General features: G+C 42.1%; 1 protein-coding gene across 2 annotated transcripts; it reads left to right on the top strand.

Annotated features, from left to right (window-relative positions):
• The first annotated feature begins 7,298 nt into the window (after positions 1–7,298).
• Positions 7,299–14,430, top strand: LOC100737988 (olfactory receptor 1A1-like). Of its 2 annotated transcripts, none has more exons than XM_084985696.1 (2): positions 7,299–9,586; positions 10,362–12,777. In XM_084985696.1, exon 2 carries the CDS (start codon positions 10,648–10,650, stop codon positions 11,611–11,613), a length of 966 nt encoding a protein of 321 aa, XP_084841822.1. In that variant the 5' UTR covers positions 7,299–9,586; positions 10,362–10,647; the 3' UTR covers positions 11,614–12,777. The 2 variants fall into 2 exon arrangements, with proteins under 2 accessions (XP_084841822.1, XP_084841821.1); XM_084985695.1 differs by having other exon boundaries at positions 9,473–9,574; positions 9,724–14,430.
• Positions 14,431–23,492: the final 9,062 nt, after the last annotated feature.

Genomic DNA, 23,492 nt, shown 5'->3' with positions numbered 1-23,492 from the left:
CAAATGGTAGAGGAACGATGATAAAACACAAGTATTATTCTTGGCCACACTTAAAACCAGAAAGACTTGCCAAGGGGTGGTTCCAAGTTTGTGCTGAAGCAGAGAAGGGCCCACATTCTAACAAATGAGATAGAATAGCTCCGCCCAGCACATGGACCCTGGAGGCCTAGTCTCTGGGAAACCATCTCGCCCAGCTTTCCTTCAAGGAGAACTCTAGGCACAATCACTCTTGAGAGCTACTCTGTCCCCTCAGGCACAGCTATGGCTCTCACCAGTTTTCTGACTTTGGCCTGAATATAAGGACCTGCAGGAGTCATGTCTCAGGACTTTATAACCTGGGAAATAGTCACATTTTTTTCTCTGCTAAAACACACTCTACTTCCAGGAAGCTAGAGTCCTCAACTTGAAGCCCCGTTTGGGACAGACTCTTTTGCCTTTTCTGCTCTACCGCTGGGAAAACTTGGACTCTTCTTTGCAAACCATCCCAGTCCTGGCTCCCCTGCCTCAGGGACAGAGAGCCAAAGACTTGCTCTCTAGGCCGTTGACTAGCACTTTTCCCAGCACGCCTGCCCTCCAAAAGGCATGCTCACAAATGCTACATCAGACGCTGTTAAGTTTCCCATTCATGGAAGAGGCATGAAGGCCACAGAACCAGGACTCTTTTGGACTGCATCTGCGTGGACTCCCCAGTAGGAGCTGCATGTGTTGGGGAACAGACTCTATGTCAGACACATCAAGAGACAGATAGCCAGCAACAAACACAACAGGCATCCTCTTTTCTGACCCTCACAAAATTTCCAAGAGGTAAGTAGAATTATTCTCATGGTATCACCTGGAAAATGGTGAACTGAATCGCCCGAGAGCACACACAGAGACTGGCAAAACTAGGACTCCAGCTTGGCCTGAATCCAGAAAGCAAGGTTCTAAGATCAGAAAGTCAAAAGGCAGGGAAGAGATGAGAGAGAGACAGAAAAAATCCCTTCTTTTCTGATACGTTGTTATCCGGGTTCTTGTCCGTGAAAATAGGAGCAGAAAGGGGTACTTCTGATTTGGCTTTCTCAGGTCTGAGCTCTTCCTAATTCCTGAACTCTGTGTGTGTGTCTGTGTGTGTCTCAGTGTGTACACAAGTTTACACAAATCTACTGTCTTAGAGAGGAGCTACCAAACCAACTTACACTTCCACAGTCAGTGGTGCATGCTAACAGGCCCCTGTACAAAATGATGTTATTTTATTGTCTAAGCACGGATGGCTTCAACTATCAGGGAGGGAATCTGGAAACACTCAGAGGACATTTTGTGGCCTTGTCTGCTCCCTTCATGCCATAGGGTGGCTTTCTGTACTTGTGTCCCTGAAAAACTGTCTCAACTCCTGCAACGGATATTGCAGAGCACCAGCACTTCCCAGGAAGGCTGTGTTAGTGGCCGGCACAGCCTGGGACCCCTGGCTTCTCTCCCGTAAACGCGAGGCTCTCATCCTGTCTCTAGCATGTACGTTGATGCACCTCCTGCTCCGCTTCTCGGAAGGATAGGTTTTTCCCACCTCTCTCTTCGGGGTTTCTAGAGAAATCATCTCTCCTCATCATGACGCCCTATACCTCACACTTCCTATCCTCGAGGCCCTCTGCTCAGAAACCTCTCCTCTCTGGTTCTCTTTCTTCACTTCTGCAAGTATTACACCAACCTCATATCATTTTCTGGTGCTACATGTTTTTGCATTCTTCTCTTATCATTTCATAAGATTTAACAGGTGTCGATTACCAGAAGGAGCTGAAAGATTGGGGAACATTCATTGAATGACCAAAAGATCTACGATATTTACTAGCTAATGATGGAAACGCTGGTGCTGAGGTAGAAAGTGGGGACAGAAAATACCACAGCTGAAAGAGGGGTGGAGTTTTATCGCAGAGGAAACGGAAGAAAATAAGGGCGTGAATATACAGATGCATCTACACTGCTCTTCTCAGGTTTTGGAGGAAAAGAACAGGATGGAAGTAGGTGTATTGAAACGATGTCCTGGGGCAGATGTTGAGGGAGGATTCTCTCTCTCTCTCTCGTGGGTTTGTTTCTCAGTGAACAGGGATGTGACGCCTAGGTTTCTCGGAGAGTATTGGTGTGGGAGGTACGGTGGATTTGAGGGGAATGGCAAAGATTTTGATGAACTGCCATGGATAAGGGGGAGAGTGAGGCTTGTCAAAATGTGTTGAGGAACCAAAAGGAATTGATCATCATAACTTCTAGCCTACATTTGTATGATTCCTCCACCGTGCCCTGGCTGTGCAGGAAGAGGGAAATTAAAACATGGACGGATTTTCTCAGGGTTGAGGTTTTGCTGGAAGCCTGCAATGCCTTGGATGCCTGCGGGTGCGAGAGGAGAGAACCCAAACTGGGCTGACAACGTGAAATGCAAGACAGAGCTTAGAGGCTGGAGATGACCCTTGGATCAAAGAGCAGTTATACACAAAATGAGTGAGCTGGGAGGGGCATGGACACTTAAATAATATGAGCAAAAACAGTGTGAATTAAAGTAGCTTAAACAAAGCCTATTTGCATCCACTAAGTTTTTCTTCCTCTAGCCTGAATCTCTTCTCCATTGCATTTTTCTTCTCTCCCAGCATCATATATTGCCCAAGGACCACTCTTCCTAGTGTAAATGCCGGTTTCTTTCCTCAACCCATTTACACACAAGACTCTATCTCCTCCCTTTAGTGACAATGGACTTGACCCACCCAGGCCCATTGCCACGTTCTGTACACAGTTATCTCCAGACCTTGAAATCTTTATGTTAAATTTAATTCTTTATTTTAACGTTGTTAAAAGTCAGAGAGACAAAGAAAATAATGTACCAAGAAGTCTTCCTCTAGATTTAACAGGATAATATATGCTCCACATTTCTTAAGAAATAATACACTTGAAACTCTTCTGGTGCCTATCCAAAATCTTCTTTTTCCCACTATCCTCCCAGAGGCAACAGCCATGCTAGAATGCGTAATATACTCCCATTCGGGATGTAAACTTTTACCGCATAGACATGCATTATTTTATATGCTAAAATGTGCTTGTACTGTGTGATGCACCTTACGTTTTATAGCAACTATTTTTCCATCGCATTGTGATTTTTAAAAATTATTCCATGTTCACAATCATTTTAATCGTTGTACAGAATTCAATCGTAAGACAACTCCACAGTGATTATTCGTTTCTAAGTTTTCTGTATGACAATATATATCCTTCTGGAATGCATGTGTTAGAGGCCTCTAGGGCCAAACACGAAGTAGAATGTAAGAACTGTCAGCTTACCCAGATGTGGGATAACTGTTCTCCTAATGGTAACAGAAAAATTTCCATTTCTTCCCTAACATTTGCAACTGTCCGACTTTATATCTGCTCCAGAGGTAAAGGGTTTTTTTATTTCCCCAATACATTATTTTTTTCCTACTGTACAGCATGGTGACCCAGTTACACATACATGTATACAGGATTTTTAACTGAATTTTGTTTTAATTTGGTTGAACATCTCTTCTGTTGGTTACTGTTCATACCGGTTCCTTCTTCTGTGACTTGGCTATTCAAGCCTGCTTCCTATTATTTCCTCCTGGATTTTTCGTCTTTCCTTATTAGTGTGTAGGAAGCTTCTGTACTCTGAATACTAAGCCTTTGTTATGTGATTATGTGAGCAGCACATACTTCTTCCAATCCACGATTTGTCTCTCCCCTTTCTTTACCCTCTGTTTCACACACATGCTTTCAAGTTGCCAAATTTTACATTTTTGCTTCTGTGTTGTAAATTTTGTGCCTGGTTAAAAAAATCATATTCTATCCTGATACTATAAACACTTTTCTTCTAAAGCTTCTGAAGTTTTGCTTTTTACATTTATTAGAAATGTTTCTGTATTATTCTTATGTTTTGGTGTCTAAGAGTCCCAAACAGCCAGTCCAACCGTGCCCTAGCTATTTCGAAGCCTACCCACGTCATGTACCAATTTCTAACAAATAGAAATGCATTTACATTGATATTTCAAATTTCTGTTTGTAATAGAATTTTGTTTGTAGGCTCTCCAGAATGTTACATAGATGTATTTGTCAGTTCCTGTGTCAGTACTAATCCAAGGTAGGAAGGGCCAGAGGAAGTCATTCCCCCTTAACAGCACTATTAAGTATACAAATGACTTCCTCTGGCCCTTCCTACCTTGGATTCTTTTTCCAATGTTTCTTTTTCCTCAAATTGTCTTAGCTCTTCTTGTCTCTTTATGCTCCCATACGAATTTTACGAAGCTTACTAGGTTCCATGCTTGGGAAAAACTTCTGGTGTTTTATTTAGGATCACAATGATTTCATAGATTAATAGACTGGTGGAGAATTGACATTTTTGTAATAGTGAGTTCTCCACATTTTCTAGGTATTCTTTCTGCCATTCAGTAACATTTAGTCATTTTTTCTAGTTTTATTGATATCAGTTGACCTACAGCACTGCATAAGTTTAAGCTATACAGCATAACGATTTGAGTTACATGTATTGTGAAATGATGATTTTACAATATTTAAAGTCAGTCTTGGACCTCGTTTGTTAGGGGTACTTCTAGATTTCTAAATGTCTGCTGGCACTGGGAATAGAGAGTCTTTTTTAAAAAGCAATTTATTTTTGCTTGATATAGGAACATTATGGATTTTTAAAATATCAATTTATATCACACGTATATGCTCAAACTTCTGAATTATCTAGAAAGTCTCTTTGATTTTCTTTGAAAGCAATCTCATTTTCAATGAATTCTATCCATTTTGTTCTTTCCTTTCCAAATCTTACATGGCCATTTTTTGGTGCTATTTTCATAAATAGGATCATGCTTTAACTGTTTTACAGTGGGATTCAAATCAAATTTCCTGCTTCATGCAGATTTGTGGCCACATTTTATCCATGGGTCATTAACACCCCAGATTCCAGCCTTTGGACCTAATTCCTACTTGAAACCCCAAGGGTCCGTCGCAGCATCAGCACTGGTTTACAGCTCTTGTTCTGAGTGTGCTTTTTGTTTTTCATACCTGCATAGTCCCATTTCTTTCTTTAAGGTTTAGGTATGCATTTTTAATTACTTATCACATTTATTTGTAATTTCTATGTGTTTTAATTGGAATGGGACCTGGTGGCATTAGCTAAGGCTGCCGTGTTGCCAGAAGCCCCTCCTCTAAAATATTTCATTACCATATGAGCTAACCATAGTCTCTGAACCCTCTGGTTTTACTGAACCCTCTCAACTCTGAGAGATTATGATTTCACGTGGACATAGGGAAAGTCATTCAAGAGAGAAAATCAAACTCATCTAAGTGCAGAGATGAAAAAGTGTATCATATTTGAGGGAAATATAATTTTATCTGCTTGCCCTGAGCCTAGCATACAATTCCCATGTGTACTATAAAAGACACTCAGAGTTGGTGAGTGAATATTACACACTGAATCAATTATCGAGTAGAGGTCTTTTTAGAAAAATTAGTGAATTGCTTGGGATAGTCCAGACTACAGTAACAAATAATGACAAAGTGCACAAGGGTTTAGGAGGTCCCGTCGTCGCTCAGCAGAAACAAATCCGACTAGGAGCCATGAGGTTGCAGGTTCGGTCCCTGGCCTTGCTCAGTGGGTTACGGATCCAAAGCTGCCATGAGCTATGGTGTAGGACGCAGATGTGGTTTGGATCTGACGTGACTGTGGCTATGGCTATGGCATAGGCCAGCAGCTACAGCTTGGAGTCGTCCCTTAGCCTGGGAACCTCCATGTGTCATGGGTGCAGCCCTTAAAGACAAAAAAGAAAAAATAAGTGCAGAAGGGGTTAAATAGGGTAAATTTTGTTTCTTTCTTCTGTAACAGCAGGTATCCTTGGTGGATGATGGTTCTCCTGAGGACACAAGCTCATTCCACCATGAGACTTTGAATGGGTAACTCCACCATCCCATTCAAAGTCTCCTGGACATTTCATTCAGTTTGTATGACAATAAAGAGTGTGGAGGAAGCCTGGTACCATAAACATAATCTCCATCTAAGTTTTCTAAACTTTGGTCTTCACAATTCATCCTTTAAAATTATTTTCCCGTATTTTCACATAGAGGAATCCAGCTGACTTAGCACTCTGTACCAAACGTACAGTCTATCCTTTTCCTGCCTAGTACTAAACCATCCATGTCGTATACGAATTTCTAATAAATCTTTGATCTGTTTCTAAGCGCTCTAATCTGCTATACAGACCTACTTGCTTGCCCCCATGCCAGGACCACTCCACTCTCCTCCTTATTCTCATTCCTAACACTATCTTCTTGGTTCTTTATTCTCCTACATGAAGTTTTGGATCAGTGTACTGAGTATCATCTTTTAAAGAAATATGTGGTATTTTGACTAGCATTGCATTGAATTCATAAAATAATTGTAGGTGAATTGATGTTTCTATAATATTATCTCCCTGGTTTTAGGTATTTATTTTTTGTTCAGTAAAATTTTGTCATTTTTGCAACCAGACTGGACTTTTTTTTTATTTTTTTATTTTTTTTTTTTTGTCTTTTTGCCATTTCTTGGGCTGCTCCCACGGCATATGGTGGTTCCCAGGCTAGGGGTCGAATCAGAGCTGTAGCCACCAGCCTACACCAGAGCCAGAGCAACACAGGTTCCAAGCCGCGTCTGCAACCTACACCACAGCTCACGGCAACACCGGATCATTAACCCACTGAGCAAGGGCAGGGACTGAACCCGCAACCTCATGGTTCCTAGTTGGAACGTTAACCACTGCGCCACGACGGGAACTCCTGGATTTTTTTTAAAAGAATTATTTCCATATTTCTTAAAATTTATCTTGCTCTTGCGAATGGGGATTCTTTATTTATTTCTCTTTTGGTCTTTTCTAGAGCCGCGCCTGTGGCTCGTGGAGGTTCCCAGGCTAGGGGTCTAATCTGAGCTGCTGCTGCCGGCCTGCACCACAGCACAGCAACACAGGATCAGAGCTGCATCTGTGACCTACACCACAGCTCACGGTAATGCCGGATCCTTAACCTACTGAGCAAGGCCAGGGATCAAACCCGCAAGCAACCCACGGTTCCTAGTCGGATTCGATAACCACTGCACGATGACCGGAACTCCCAGGGATCCTTTTTTTAAATTATAATTTCTAATTTATTGTTGCTTAAGTATTAGACAGTATTGATATTTAAATACTGACTCCTATTCAACTAACTGGCCTAAATCTTTTAGTTTATCTAGAGGGTCTCTTGAAATTTCTTTGAAAACAACTCTGTGAATTCTATCCACTTTGTTCTTTCTATTCTTTTTTTTTTTTTTTTTTTTTTTTTGTCTTTTTAGGGCTGCACTTGTGGCATATGGAGGTTCCCAGGCTAGGAGTCAAATCAGACCTACAGCTGCTGGCCACAGCCATAGCCACAGCCACGCCAGATCCAAGCCACGTCTGTGACCTACACCATAGCTCACGGCAATGCCGGACCCTCAACCCACTGAGAGAGGTCAGAGATCGAACCTGCATCCTCATGGATTATGGCCAGATTTGTTTTCACCGAGCCACGACGGGAACTCCTATCCATTTCTTCTATGGTAAAATATTTTCTAGTGTTCTTTTAACAAATAAAGCAACACTTCGAGTGTTTTAGGCAGAGGACTCAGGACGAGCTCCCTACTTGATGCAGATCTGTGTCCACATCTCAGGAACAAAGGGCCATTATCACCCCAGACTCCATCCATTAGGACCTTATTCTTGGTTGTGAACATCAAGGGGCCACCAGAGCATCAGCTTTGCTTGACAACAATTTCTTTCAGCTTGTTAAAAATTTCTCATATTGAGGTATTCCCATTTCTTTCTTTGATGTTTGGGCACGTGCATTTTTTTATTTTGCCTTTATAAACTTAGAAAAAAATTTTTAATGGCCATACCCATGGCATATGGAAGTTCCCAGGCCAGGGAGCGAACCCACACCTCCACAGTAACCCAAGCCGCTGCAATGAGATTCTAACCCACTGTACCACAGCAGGAATGCCAAACTTCAGAATGTTTATGTATTTTAGCCATAATGTGGCCCGTCTTTGTCAGCTTAGTTGACCATGTTCCCAAGAGCACTCCTCTTAATTTTCACTGCCTTACCAGATGAGCTAACCAGAGTCTCTAAGCCCTCCAGGTTTATGGAACAATCTCAATTCTGCCATATTATGACTCTGTGGCAATATAGGGAAAGGCATGTCAAGAGAGAAAACCAAATTTATTTAGGTGTAGAGATGAAAAACTAAATTATATTTTGAAGGAAAATAATTTTACCTGCATTTCCTATGCCTTGGATATAATTCCTAAGAAACTACAGGAGACATTGGTGGTGGAATGAATTACATTTTGAGTCAATTCTACTCAAGAATTAGTGAATTCCTTAGAAAATCCTGGACTACGGTAATATAGAGGACAAAATATATAATGCCTGAAAAAGAATAAAAGTTTATTTCTCCCGTGTGTAACAGTCCCAGTGTGTCTTCGTAGTGTGTGGTGGCTGTCCTGGATGTGGAAAACATGGGACACAGGCTCATTCCACCACGTGACCCCACCATTCCATTTAGCTTCCAAGCCTTTTGCTTCCAGCTGACAAGACCTGGAAAAGAGGGCCGAGGAAGCCCAGAACACAAGGATGGATTGGCTGAATTCAGTCACATGACAACATCTCAGGGCATGGAACGTTGGCAAATGGAGTCTAGATGAGTGCACAGGAAAAGAACAATATGGATTTGCATGAGCAGCTAGTAGTCTCTGCCACAAATAATATGAGTCAAGATAGATCAAAGAGTAGGAACCATTATTGTGAAGGAAGCATCACAATATTTCATGTAGAAAGTAACAGCAGGGGAGTTCCCGTCGTGGCGCAGTGGTTAACGAATCCGACTAGGAACCATGAGGTTGCGGGTTCGGTCCCTGCGCTTGCTCTGTGGGTTGACGATCCGGCGTTGCCCTGAGCTGTGGTGTAGGTTGCAGACGCGGCTCGGATCCCGCGTTGCTGTGGCTCTGGCGTAGGCCGGTGGCTACAGCTCCGATTGGACCCCTAGCCTGGGAACCTCCATATGCCGCGGGAGCGGCCCAAAGAAATAGCAAAAAGACAAAAAGAAAGTAACAGCAGTCAAAATTAAAGCACTGAAACAATAAATAGGTCATTTATATACAAATTACTTGAAACTGAGTCAATAAGGTCAGATATAGAGGTGAGAATAAACTGAGTGTGCCTATGAGTATCCTACATGTGGGAAACCCATAAAATAAACCTGAATATAATTCAAGAACTGGGAGTTCCCATTCGCAGCACAAATGAATCTAACTAGTAACCATGAGGTGGCAGGTTTGATCCGTTGCCTTGCTCAGTGGGTTAAGGATATGGCATTGCTATGAGCTTGGTGTAATTCACAGACGTGGCTCAGAACCTTCGTTGCTGTGGCTGTGGTATAGGCCAGCAGCTGTAGCTCCGATTCAACCCCTAGCCTGGGAGCCTCCATATGCCACAGGTGCAGCTCCCCCCCCCAAAAAAAAATCAGGAACAATTGACTCTGTGTGTGTGTGTGTGCGTGTGTGTGTGTGTGTGTGTGTGTGTATACCCACATATACATATAAGGAATAATATTCCAAAATAATCCCTCTCAAAGAGATAATAAATAAACACGATATCGTTCTCCTCCTCACAAAAGGTTGTAATCTACTTAGATTGGATGTGCAGGGTGTGAGGTTTGGTCAGATATGTTTGCATGATGACGAATGAGGAAATGTAGGAAAAAGAGATCAAGTCAACAGACATAGACCTTAGATTCTACTAGGCAGTAAGTGAAGCCACAGTGAAATTGGGTGAGAAACTGTAGGAGATATTGTTTCTAATATAAGGTGAGATCAAAGAGAAAAATATCATGATTATATATATTTCAGAGTTGGGAATGTGGATGAAACCTATCAAATGTGACTGTTTACCTAAAAAATGAGATACCCAGCAAGTAAACTCACTGTTATCATTTTGCTATAACCCAACCTCAGTGGTCTCTATAACTGGCAATCTTCTGACACCAGGCTGGACAACTGTTAACATTCTGGACTCTGGGTTCATTCTGAGTTTTGTCCGTGGAACAATTCTAATTGTCCAGGGTGTTCCTTGTGCTAACTATCCCTTGCACTGGAGTTTTTCTCAAAGACTCCAAACTACTGTCCTTTCCTTTTCATATTTAATAAGATTAGCATGTGATTCAAGCTTCTCTGTGAAGTTGTAAGGTCCTTGAGAGTAGACGTTGCCGTATTTCAATAAATGAATGAATACATTGTACTTTCCCATACTTATGACTTTGTGTCAAGGTCTAACAAAGCTTCTAGTGTGTCAAATATAGACTTTAACTATTTGTAAAATAATTATACCCTAGGTGTTTGGGGGATGGTGCTAGGGTTGGGTAGGATGGGCACCTACGATTCAAGATTGTTCACTTCTTAGAAAGAGTGTCTAGAGCTAACTGTTGATTATTCCCCATGACCTATAGGGATTTTTTTTTAGCCCAAATGTATTGCCTACCTCAGGATTTAGTAAACCCCGGATTGACACAGCAACGACAGGAATGAAAAATGGTGGCTGAAGAAGATCATTCTACACAGTACTGCACTACTCATGCTGGATTCCTCTCCCCTTCCTGCTCAAAGATCCATGGGAGAAGGCAACCAGTCCTCCAACCTGGATTTCATCCTCCTGGGAGTTAGTGGTCAGAAGGAACAGGAAAACCTCTTCTTCACCCTCCTCCTATTCATTTACCCCATCACACTGATGGGAAACCTGCTCATCATCCTGGCCATTCACTGTGACGTTCGCCTTCACAACCCCATGTATTTTCTCCTGGTCAGCCTCTCCTTTGTCGACATCTTCTTCTCCTCTGTAACCATCCCAAAGGCTCTCGCCAACCATCTCTTAGGTACCAAAGCCATCTCCTTTGGGGGATGCCTAACACAGATGTATTTCATGCTGGCCTTGGTGAACACAGATAGCTACATCCTGGCTGCTATGGCATATGATCGTGCCGTGGCCATCACCCGCCCACTTCATTACACAACAGTCATGAGACAACGGGTTTGTGTCCTCTTAGTTGTTGGGTCTTGGGTGATGGGAAATGCCAATGCTGTCCCCCACACTCTGCTCACGGCTCGTCTGTCCTTCTGTGCAAACAAGGAAGTGGCCAACTTCTACTGTGACCTTGCCTCTTTGCTCAAGCTGTCCTGTTCTGACATCCACTTCAACGTGAAGATTATGTACGTGGGGGCTAGTGTTTTCTCCGTGCCATTACTATGCATCGTCATCTCCTATGTTCAGGTCTTTTCCACGGTCTTACGTGTTCCTTCCACCAAGGGTGTGCGCAAAGCCTTCTCCACCTGTGGGTCCCACCTCACAGTTGTTTCTCTGTATTACGGGACAGTCATGGGCATGTACTACCGCCCTCTGACGAGTCACAGCCTAAAGGATGCAATGATAACTGTGATGTACACTGCCGTGACCCCGATGGTAAATCCTTTCATCTACAGTCTGAGGAACCAAGACATGAAGGCTGCCCTGGGGAAACTCTTCAGCAAGAGAATCTCCTCATGACCAATGTGAGGTCATATTAGAGACTGCAGGTTCCAATTAGGATACCATCAATATCGAGCCCTAATGTCCTCCCCCTCCAAGAAGCCACCTTATTATTTACAGCCATGAAATTCCCCTTCTCAGAAATCTTGTGAATTGGATGCAAACAACTCATGCAGCACAATATACAAAAAAAAATTTTTTTTTAAATAGGCAGAAGACCTAAATAGACATTTCTCTAAAGAACTCATATGGATGGCAAAAAAACAAACAAACAAACAAACACATGAAAAGATATTCAGCATCACTAATTGTTAGAGAAATGCAAATCAAAACTACTATAAGGTACTACCTTATACCACCAGAATGGTCATCTTCAAAAATTCTACAAACAATACATGCTGGAGAGAGTGTGGAGAAAAGGGAACCCTCCTTCACTATTTGCAGCAATGTAAATTGGTACAACCACTAGTTAAAAACACTGGGAAAGTTTCTCAAAACCTGAAAATAGAACTAGCATGTGATCCAGCAATCCCACTCCTTAGCATCTATCCAGAGAAAACCATAATTGGAAAAGACATATCCACTCCTATGTTCATTGCAGCACTATTTACAAGAGTTGGGGCATGGAAGCAACCCAAATAGTCATTGACGAGAGGAATGGATAGAGATGTGGTACCCGCATGTAATGGAATATTACTTAGCCATTAAACAGAGTGGAACCATGCCATTGGCAACAAGATGGATGGACCTAGAGCTTATCATACTAAGTGAAGTTAGTCAGTGAAAGAGAAACATCACAGGAAATCACTTAGAGGTGGACTCTTAAAAAGGATACAAATGAACTTACTTGTAGACCAGAAACAGACTCACAGATTTTAAAGACAAATTTACTGTTACCAAAGGGGACAGGTGGGGTGGGGGCGGCGGGTGGACTGGGGGTTTGGGATTGGCATATGCACACTGTGGTGTATGGAATGACTGGCCAACAGGGACCTGCTACATAGCACAGGGAACTCTGCCCAATATTCTGGGACAATCTATATGGGGAACGAACCTGAAAAGGAATGGATGTGGGTATATGTATAAGTGGATCACTTTGTTGTACAGCAGAAATTATCGCAATGTGGTAAATCAATTCTACATCAAGACAACTTGAAAACATGAAAAATAGGGAGTTCCCATCATGGTGCAGCGGAAACAAATATGACTAGGAATGATGAGGTTGCAGGTTCTATCCCTGGCCTCGCTCAGTGCGTTAAGGATCCTGCACGTCCATGAGCTGTGGTGTAGGTCGCAGAGGCAGGTTGGGTCTAGGACTGTGGTGTAGGCCAGCAGCTACAGCTCTGATTGGACACCTAGCCTGGGAACCTCCAAATGCTGCGGGTGTGCGGACCTAAAAAAAAAAAAAACAGACAAAAAAATAAAAAATAGATAAATCACGAAAAATAAACCTTATGAGTTAGAAGACATTCTATTATCAATTCATACACAACACTCTCCCTCTGGCAAAGTGGCAGCAAAGTTGTTGGGTTCCTGTCCCAACTACACTGCTGACGGGCAGAGTCAAGCTGAGAATGTCTGAGCCATGGATTTTACATTTACATCATGGAAAGAAAACTGTCTGCCTTGTTGCTGTCAGAGAGGGTGAGGATCATCGTACTTCATACTTTGAAGTCTATAAATCACTACCTGAATGTCAACTTGGGGGATTTTTATATCGCCCCTACTTTGCTTGCAAACCTTGAGGGCAAGAGTTGTCCTAATGCTTCACTCAACTTCTACCAATGCTGGTCATTGAGGTGCAATCAATAAGTATTGGTGAAGGGAGAAGGAGTGAATGTAAGTGAATAAATGTGATCTGATAATGATGAGACGTGAACAGACTTGATTTCATTTCCCACCCATCCCACACCCGGTATGTTACAAGTCATTTTGGAACCATTCAGGAAACAGAAATTTTAATGAAGATACACAGATACATAGGTGTACACTGAAAGTGGCTTAGAAGATAAAAGATAAACGATGGAGTTCCTGTCATGGCTCAGTGGTAACACTTGACTAGTATCCATGAGGACACAGGTTCAACCCCTGTGGTGTAAGCCAGCAGCTCCAGCTCCAATTTGGACCCCTAGCCTGGGAACTTCCATATGCCATGAGTTCAGCCCTAATAAGACCAAAAAAAAAAAAAAAAGATGAATGCTGCTGTAACTGAACCGTTTTTAACTGCAAAAAGAAGTTACTTTCACTAGGACTGGAGGAACGAAAGGGAAACGTGGTGTTACCAGAACCTAGGAATTCAGAAGAGGGATGACCACACATCTGAAGCTCAGATGTCTGAGAGGAGCTGCCAAGATGCTTCTACTTGGTCCCCACATACTTAAATGATGCAAACAGTCATTCCTCGGGGGCTTTGGATGCTCAACAATTCTGCCTATTTTTTTTTGGTTGATGTTATTTTTAGGAATCTTTCCAATTGGACATGGAAACACAAATGTATCCCAGATGTAGTTGTAGGCATGGGTCCTCCTGGAAGCCCTTTTTGTATTATCAGTAGAATGTCCTAATTGAGTTCAGTCACTTCACCCAGGAAAGAAATCCTTCTTTTTTTTTTTTTTTTCGCTAATTTCCCTGAATGTCCCAGAGAGTTATGCTACAATTTGGTTGATCTTATCATAATAATATTAGCTGAAAATGTGTAAATTCTCAAAGATTATTATTGATAACTTTTTCATAAGATTATAAACAACCACAAACAACCACAAAATACACGTCGGGGAACAGAAGTAGATGCAACAAAAGTACAATAAAAAAAAAAAGCAAGACAAAAAAAAAAAGCAAGAGAAAGATGAACATAGGATTCAGGACGAGAGGATATTGAAGAAGAAAGACTCAAGGGGATGGAAATGGGGTAGCATGTATTTGATATGGATTATGCCCAAAGTCCTAATTTTCAGGTTGGGTGGTGGATCAATGGGAACCTACAACATTTTCCCTTATGAATAGATAAATAGTGATGACAGGTTGGCACACAGGTAGATATCTATAGGTAAAAATAAGGAGCTCTTTATGAAGCAACAACACGTGTTTTTCTTTAATGAAGGATTGGACAGAGAGACCAGTAAGAGACAGAGGGGATTGGTGAGACCAGGAGTTTAATTAGGTACATCAGAAAAATCTAGCGAGGGAGTGAGTGAAAATATAGACAAAGAGATTTGGTGTAAAAGAATGTGGACGTACAAACAATAGAATGTAGTAATTTTTATGATAATAAATGACACCTTTATTGATGATAACGGAGAAGAGAGTAATTTACGAAGAGCAGTTCCATCTTGGGCAGATTTTAAAAGTTCCCGTGGTACACTCTCATGGAAGAGAGTATTTAACCATAAGGATATGAAACTTGGCAGCAAAATTAACAGAGCATCAATCAGAGTGGAGGTGATAAGTAAAGTTTGGAGAAGATGAAATCATCCAAGAACGTCTGTCGAATGACTAAATTTTGGGAAAGGGGGCCAGAGTGGAGAATGAGGATTCTGGTAAGGGATGGGAGGAACCTGGCAATACTGACTTGACGTCCCTGTGAGTTAAGCTATGTGTCTCTCTCAGTTCTCTATCCACCAAAGCACACAGCACAGTGTGTTTTTACTGTACTCTCATAACACTGTGGAGTGGGCATGCAAACACTTGTTTTGGAAAAAAATGGAATGATGGCCCACACAAGGAAGAAAGTCCTGAGCACTAGAAAGGAAGTTCCAAATGTGCCACACAGTTTCAGAGAAAGTTGGTATTTCATTACATATCAAATATGTATGTGTGTACTTCACGTGCTTTTACTGCATCACATTCATTACGATCGCTTTTAATGTTCAAAAGAGCCCTGCAGAACAGACAATAGTAATCCTCTTTTCCAGACGAGAAAATAAACTCTCCAAAATGTGAAGTCACATATTTCACATGCTTCAATCAGAAAGAGGCACGTGAGGATTTGAGCTCAGTTCTCTTCATGCCCAATGCATTCCCCTCACCTGACAGGAGATATCAGCACACGGGAGATATAAAATAACAGACAGACAGCTAGGTAAACTGGAATTGTGAACTAGCAGAAGACATGGCTAGTACTGGTAATGGTAATAGGTGAGCTATGGGACAGAGGTGGGAAACATGGGCTCACATAGACGTTATTGAACTTTGAAGGAGGAAGGAGACGTGATCTTTCCTTTCATTGCCCAATCTCATCACTATCATTCAGTCCAAGATCCAAGTGTCACTGAAGAGAATTCCAATTCCAAAAGGAAAAAATGATAGTAACAAATCACAGCTCTCTTGCTCCGTTTATGCCTCTGGTTTCCCAGGAAGTCATGAAAATTGTTCAGTGATGTGGCATTGGGCCACAGGTTTGGGGAAAATAGGAGCAGAGAGAGTATTTCTTCTCTAAAATGGTGCTCTCCCAGGAGGATGTGGTCCAAGGGGGCAGCAGAGGAAGATTCTTCCAGCTCTGAAAATTGAGACTTAGCATTAACGTGCTAGAAAAGGAAAGTCTAACTTTCACTCTAACCTTTGTGGACATAAAACAAATAGACCCCCAGTTATTTCTCCAGGAAATAAAAGGGAAGCAGGCTATTCAGGATCAACAACGAATTATGATTCTGAGTCTGCAAACTCGTTAAGCCACAGTGCAGATGCCCCAGGCAGCAAGAAGAGGAGAACGATTTTAAAGAAGGGGCGAGGGGAGTTAAGAGGGCTATAGGAAACAAACAGTCCTTTGGAGGAAGTGAGATTTCAGTGGTGGCGTCTCATTGGCTGAGCTGTGACTATCTCTCATTGGCTGAGCCTTTGCTAGGTACCAGGAGAAAGTCTGCTTGCTGGGCTCTGCTATTGCAATGGGGTGACAGGGATACCCCTTCTGGCCTCTTGATGCTGTCTTAATTGAGGGTTTTGTGTATTAATTTCTACACCTTCCTAGGTAGAATTCTAGGGAAAGAGGAAATAGAATTATTTTTACTTTCCGCAGTTAACACCAGAAAGACTTCCCTGCAGGCTGTAATCAAGATGAGGCACTTGACTGTACCCCAGGCTTTGAAGCTCCCGAGGGGTGGGCCCACCTTGTGTGGAATCAGATAGGGGCCCACATTCCAACAAAGAGGCCAGAATAGGTCAGCCCAGACCTTGGACCCTGGAGATGTACTCTGGGAAGCTTTCATCCCCCTTTCCTTCTAGAGAAGAATTCTGAGAATAATTACTCTTGAGAACCATCGTGTTTCCACAGGGCATAGCTGGAGCAGCATGTACTGAGTGTCAACAATTACTCTGACTATGCTCTGAATGAAGTCCTGGGGGAGTCATGTTTCAAGAGATGTCATTACTTGGGGAATAATTCCAAATGTTCGCTTTGCCATGACCACCTCGCTTCCCTAAAGAGGGAAGTAGAATCCTCATCTTCAGGCCCCATCCAGGCAGCTCTTTCCACCCCTTCTGCTCCACAGTTGGGAAACTTTGGGCTTTTCTTTCCAAACTATCCCAAGCCTACCACCTTTCAGCAGGAACGGAGAATCCGCTCTCCCAAACTACTGCTGGCACTTTCTCCAGCACACCTACTTCCCAAGAGGCATTTTAACATGCACTAGACCAGTTGATTATAAATGTCCCCTTGTGGAAGAGGCTAGAAAGTCACAGGACCAAGTTCCTTTTTGATAGCATCTGAGCCACCTCCCCAGGTAGGGGCTTTGGGTACTGGAGAAGAGACTGAGACAGTGACATCAAGAGATAAATAACCAGCAACTGCACTGCACACATTACCCCCTTTAACCGCCACAAGACCGCAAGAGGTAAGCAGAATTACTACATGCTTTTATCAGATGGAAAACAATAATTAACTGAATTGCTTAAAGTCAGAAGGAGTGGCAAAACTAGGACTCAAAACCTTGGCTTCAGAACCCAAGTTCTCAAGATCTGATGGATTACAGTCTCTCTCTCTCTCTTCTCTCTTCTCTCTCTCTCTCTCTCTCTCTCTCACACACACACACACACACACACACACACACACACACACACACACACACACAAACAGATAGAGGGAGAGAGAGAGAGATCCTTCCCTTCTGATAATTGTTCTCCTTGGGCTTTGTCTGAAAAACAAGAGGATGACGAAGGGATAATTCTGATTTGGTTTTCTCAATCCTGAGCTGTCCACCTTCCAAAGAAATATTGGTTGGGAGTTCCCATTGTGGCTCAGTGGTTAACAAACCCGACCAATATCCATGAGGATGCGGGTTCGATCCCTGGCTTTACTCAGTGGGTTAAGGATCTGGTGTTGCCGTGAGCTGTGGAGTAGGTTGCAGATGTGGCTGGGCTCCTGCGTTGCTGTGACTGTGGAGTAGGCTGGCAGCTGTATCTCTGATTCGACCCCTAGCCTGGGATCCTCCATATGCAATGGGTACAGCTCAAAAAGGAGAAAAAAAAAAGAAGAAGAAGAAAGAAAAAAAGACATATTGTTTGACTGGGCACATTAGCAGCCACACAAGTGCATTATTTAAGAAAGGAGCTAAGGACAATCCTCCCTCACCTCCACAGTCAATGGTGCAAGCTAAGAGGCTCCTTCAGGAAATTATGCTCTTTCATTGGCAAGGCACTGATGAGCTGACCTGTGGGAGGGTCTCAAAGCACTCAGAGGATGTCTTTTTGGTATGTTTGCTGACTCAGATGACAAGGGGAGACATGTGGCCTCCCTTGTCTTCAGCTACATCACACTCAGGTGATGGCTGTCTCAGAGCACTGCCACGTCCCACGAAAGTGGGTTTTAGTGGCCAGCATTTCCTAGGACTCTGGTTTAACTCAGCAAACTCAAGACTCTTACTCTGCCCCCAGCATTCATGCTGACGCCCCTCCCGGCTCCTCTCCTTGGGGGCACATGGTTCTTCAGCTCTTTCTCAGGGTTTTTGCAGAAATCACTTCTTCCCATGATGACACTTGACATCCAGCACTGAGGGTCTCCAACCTCAGCCCCTATGCTCAGAAACCTCTCTTCTCTCATCTCCTGTTTCTTTGGTTCCTGCATTGATTATACCTACCACTTCTTTCCTGGTGTTATTCTTACACTAATTACTTATCTTTTTCTTTCCTTGTGGTTGTTCTCGCACCAGATTAGCATTCAGAACGTTGCCTTATGGATCAGCCATTTAATATACATGCTCAGATAGCTATGCTTATATTAAACGAAAGGTTCCATGTCTGCATTATCAGCAAAGGTTAGTTCTGCTCAGATCCACTCTACCACCTTCGTACCAAAGGAAGGACAAATTACTGTTGGTCAAAACCCACCACCAAATAACCCACAACCTCCTTTCCTGAGTGAATTCCTCCTATTCCCCTGCCTGTATCCTCAGCTTCTGATAAAGGTAAATGACACATTTCTGCCTGGAGTTACCCTCCATTTTCTCAACAATCTGTCCTTGAGTTTTCCCTCCGTGATAAGGAACTTGCACTTCATCTTTTAGGTGATGGCTAGACAAGGAGTAAATTTAGAGAGACAGACACAATCACATTTGCATTTTATAAATACAGTTTGGGGTCCAGTAAGCAGACATCTCTACAAGTAAGTCTAGATGAGCATTGTATTTGGCCTCTGGATCCCCCTTCCTGGTGTAAATAGCTTCCTTTTTTTTTTTTTAACCTCTTCACAAGGAACACTCTCTTTATCTCCTGCATTCAGTGAAAAATGTACCTGCGTCATCCAACTCCATGGCCACTCTCTAGACCAAATATCACTCCACATGTGAAATATTAATTTTAAACTAAATTTGCTGATGATAGTACTAAAACATCAGAATGACAAAGAGCGTAACATAACAAAACTCATCATCTAGATTTTAAAAATATAAGATTTGGTCAAATTAGCTCCACACATTTTTAAAAGAAATAAATATTACAGATGCATTCGAAAATACATTTTTTTTCCATCCAAAATTACATTTTTCTCCCTCACATTCCAGAGATAACTGCAATCTCTTGGGTGGACAGTATATTCCCATTTAGGATATATATTTTCACTACATATGCGTGTGTTGTATTTTTATGTGTTAAAGTGTGTATATATTGTGTGATGTGGACTATATCTTCCAGTAACTTGCTTTGTTCCATTCTATTTTTAAAAATGTGTCTATATGAATTCGCTCGCTTTCACTATATGAATTCAGTTAGTCTTTACTGCTGTACAGAATTCATTAACAAGAAATGGGCACAATTTACTTAACCATTTCTCTGTACGGAGGCCATTTCTAAGTTTCCTATATGATAACACTCATCCTTGAACACATATGTCAGAGTTTCTCTAGGGTCTCATCTAGAGGTGGAATTGCTGGATCACGGGTGTATGAAGTCCAACTCTTCCAGAGATGGGCTAATTTTTCCTGAAATGGCAATACTAATTCTTTCATTTCTTCCCAACTCTTAAAATTATCAGACTCTTATACTTGTATACCCTCTGAATGAACAATTTAAATTGATTTTTAATTTAGTCAAATTATCTTTTTTGTTTGTTTGTTTATTGACCACATCACCTTCCCCTTCTGTGACTTGCCTGTTCTCATCTTTGCCCGTGATTTCCTACTATATTTTTGGTTCCTTTCTTCCTAGATTATAGGACTCGTGCATATTCCAAATACTAATCCTTTACTGATATATGTGGAGCAAATAACTTGTTCAATCCATGATCTGTCTTGCCCCCTCTTTTGGGTTGTGTTTTCATACAAATGCTTTGGTTTGAAGGTAATTAAATTTTACAGTATTGTCTCATGTTTTGTGTTCAGTTTAAGAAATCAAGTCCTACCTACATATTATAAACACGTTTTCTCTTTTTTCTTCTACAATTTTGAAGTTTTGTTCCTTCAGTGAATTCTCTAGATACTATTTTTCAGTATTATTTTTATAAATGGGTATCCAGTTATCCCACAACTCTCTACTAAATAAACAGTCCATCCTTTTCCTGCTCATATCTAAACCACCCTGTGTCATACAGCAGTTTCTCATAAATGCTGGGTCTGTGCTGAGCTCCCTAGTCTGTTACATAGTCTATTTTTTAGTCCTTCTAACTGTATAACTGTACTGTTTGTATTATCAGAGTAAATCATGTTTATACCTGATGAGGTAATTCCATTCTTATTCCTTCTTGTCTGAAATTGATTTAGCAATTCTTGGATCCTCATTCCTCTACACAAATTTTAGGATAGGTTTGGTATATCCTATGTGGAAAGGAAAACTGTGGTATTTTCATTGGATTGCACCAAATCCACAGATTAACTGGAGAACTGACATTTTTACCACATCAAGTTTTCCTGTTAACAGTGCTTATCTCCACATTACTTTAGGTATTTTTTTCTTTCATTAAATAAAATGTTGTAATATTTGACACCACTTTTTTTTTTTTTTGTCTTTTTGCCTTTTCTAGGGCCACTCCCGCAGCATATGGAGGTTCCCAGGCAAGGGGTCGAATCAGAGCTGTACCTGCCAAGCCTATGCCAGAGCCACAGCAACACAGGATCCGAGCCACGTCTGCAACCCACACCACAGCTCATGGCAACGCCGGATCCTTAACCCACTGTGCAAGGCCAGGGATTGAACCCACAACATCATGGTTCTTAGTTGGATTCGTTAACCACTGAGCCATGACTGGAACTCCTATTTGACACCACTCCTGAAGCGCTTTTCTTAGAATTATTCTGAGGATCTAAAAATTCTCTTGCTACTGTGGATAGGGATTTTCTGAAACTATAATTTCTAATTCATTGTTACCGAAGTATTGGAACAGGATTGATTATTATTATTATTATTTTTGACTTTTCGCCATTTCTTGGGCCGCTCCTGCAGCATATGGAGGTTCCCAGGCTAGGGGTCGAATTGCAGCTATAGCCACTGGCCTATGCCAGAGCCACAGCAGCACAGGATCCGAGCCGCGTCTGTGACCTACACTCACGGCAATGCCAGATTATCAACCCACTGAGCAAGGGCAGGGATTGAACCTGCAACCTCATGGTTCCCAGTCAGATTCGTCAACCACTGCACTGCACTGCACTCCAGGATTGACTATTTTTAATATTGATTTATATATAGCTAACTTCCTGAAATGAATTAGTTTATCCATGTATTCCCTTACATTTTCATTGTAGACAACCATAATTTCTGTGCATTTGCTCCATTTTGCTCTTTGCTTTCTACTTCTTACATTACAAAGAAAAAATGTTTATAGTGCTCAGTTGAACCGGGCAACCCTTCAAGTGTTTTGTGCAGGGGGCTTAAGGGCATTTCAAGGAAGTGAGAAAATTAAATTCCTTTGGGTGCAAAGGTGAAAAAGCACATTACACTTGGGGGAAAGTTAGTTCGATCTGCATCCCAAGTCCTCCCATATCATTCATATATACAATGGGAGACAATGAGAATTGGTGATCAAGTTAGTTAGAGGTTGAATTCATTGCTGAGTAGCAGTTCTTTAGAAAAATGTGAATTACTTGGACCTAATGGACTACAATAACAAATGGATAAAAAAATGTGTAAGGGGAATTCCCATCATGGCTCAGCAGAAATGGATCTGACCGGCATCCATGAGGATGCAGGTTCGATCCCTGGCCTTGCTCAGTGGGTTAAGGATCCAGCTTTACTGTGAGCTGTGGTGTAGGTAGCAGACGTGGCTCTGATCCTGTGCTGCTGTGGCATAGGCTGGCAGCTGTAGCTCCAATCCAACCCCTAGCCTGGGCACCTCCATATGCCACAGGTGTAGCCCTAAAAAGGCAACAACATCAAAAAAAATGTGTCATGGTTTAAAAGAATAAAAGCTTATTTCTCTCCTATGTGGCAATTCCAGTAGGTGTCTTCTTGGTGAGTCGTGGCTCTCCTGGATGTAGAGAACTAAAGACACAGGCTCATTCCACCCTGTGACCCCCACCATTCATTCAGCCTCCTGGCCATTTTAATTCAACTGACACGAGGGCAACGAGAGTATGGAGCAAGCCCAGAACCGAACACACAGGTAAACTGGCTAGAACTCAATTACATGTCCACAACATAGAGGCCAGGAAATAGAGTCTAGCTGAGTGCCCAACAAGCAAACCCAGTAGACTCGGGTGAGCAGCTAGCAGTCTCTCCAACACTTAGCAAGGCCATGAAGTGCAAGATACCAAAGAGGAAGGAACCAGGAGTCTAGCCGGTAAGGCAGCATTTCAATATTTCAGAGAGAAAATGATGGTGGTCAAAACTACAGCACTGAGACAGAAAGTGGAAAAGCTGAGATACATACAAATTATTTTAAATGAAGAAATCAAGAAGACAGGATGGAGAAGTGAAGGATGAGAGTGCCTGAGAGCACCCCACATGTGGGAAGCCCATATGGTAAACCTGGATATAATTCAAGAAATACTGAGTGCAAGCTGATTGGTACACAAAATGAACAGTACTTCACAAGAGCCTCTCTGCAGGAGATGAAAATCAACAAGGTATAGCTTTCCTCTTCAAAAAACCTGCCAACTATTTAGGTTGGGTGTGCAGTGGATGGGGTTCGGTTGGGCATGTTAGAGTGTGACACATGTGCAATGAGAGGAACGAGAGGTTACATCGACAGATGTCGACCTGACTAAGCAGTAGCTGAAGACATTATAGAACCAAATGACTCCTTCGAGGAAATAATGAAGCCAAGGAAGAGAAAAACCAAAGAGAAAAGCATTCTACTTACATACACCTAAGGGTTTAGAAAAGACACATAGTAAAAATACACTTTGAAAACAGGATACTTGGGGAGGAATGTGACTAGGCTTGCTTTGCTAGAATCCATTCCCAGTTTTCTCTCGGATTAACAATCATATAACACCAGTGTAGACACCTAATACTTCTGGGATCAGTCAGTAGAACAACCG

This window comes from Sus scrofa, chromosome 12, assembly GCF_054392235.1.
Source record: "Sus scrofa isolate SSC_HxYL_T2T_F1_AM1 chromosome 12, Sscrofa_HxYL_maternal_Yorkshire_Landrace_v2.0, whole genome shotgun sequence".
Taxonomy (NCBI): Eukaryota; Metazoa; Chordata; class Mammalia; order Artiodactyla; family Suidae; genus Sus; species Sus scrofa.
Note: the sequence above shows the minus strand (reverse complement) of the source record. Positions and strands in the feature narration are given on the sequence as shown.

Bases quoted from the DNA above. Each gene is read 5' to 3' on its own strand.
- LOC100737988 (XM_084985695.1), top strand. From the start codon at position 10,648: ATGCTGGATTCCTCTCCCCTTCCTGCTCAAAGATCCATGGGAGAAGGC.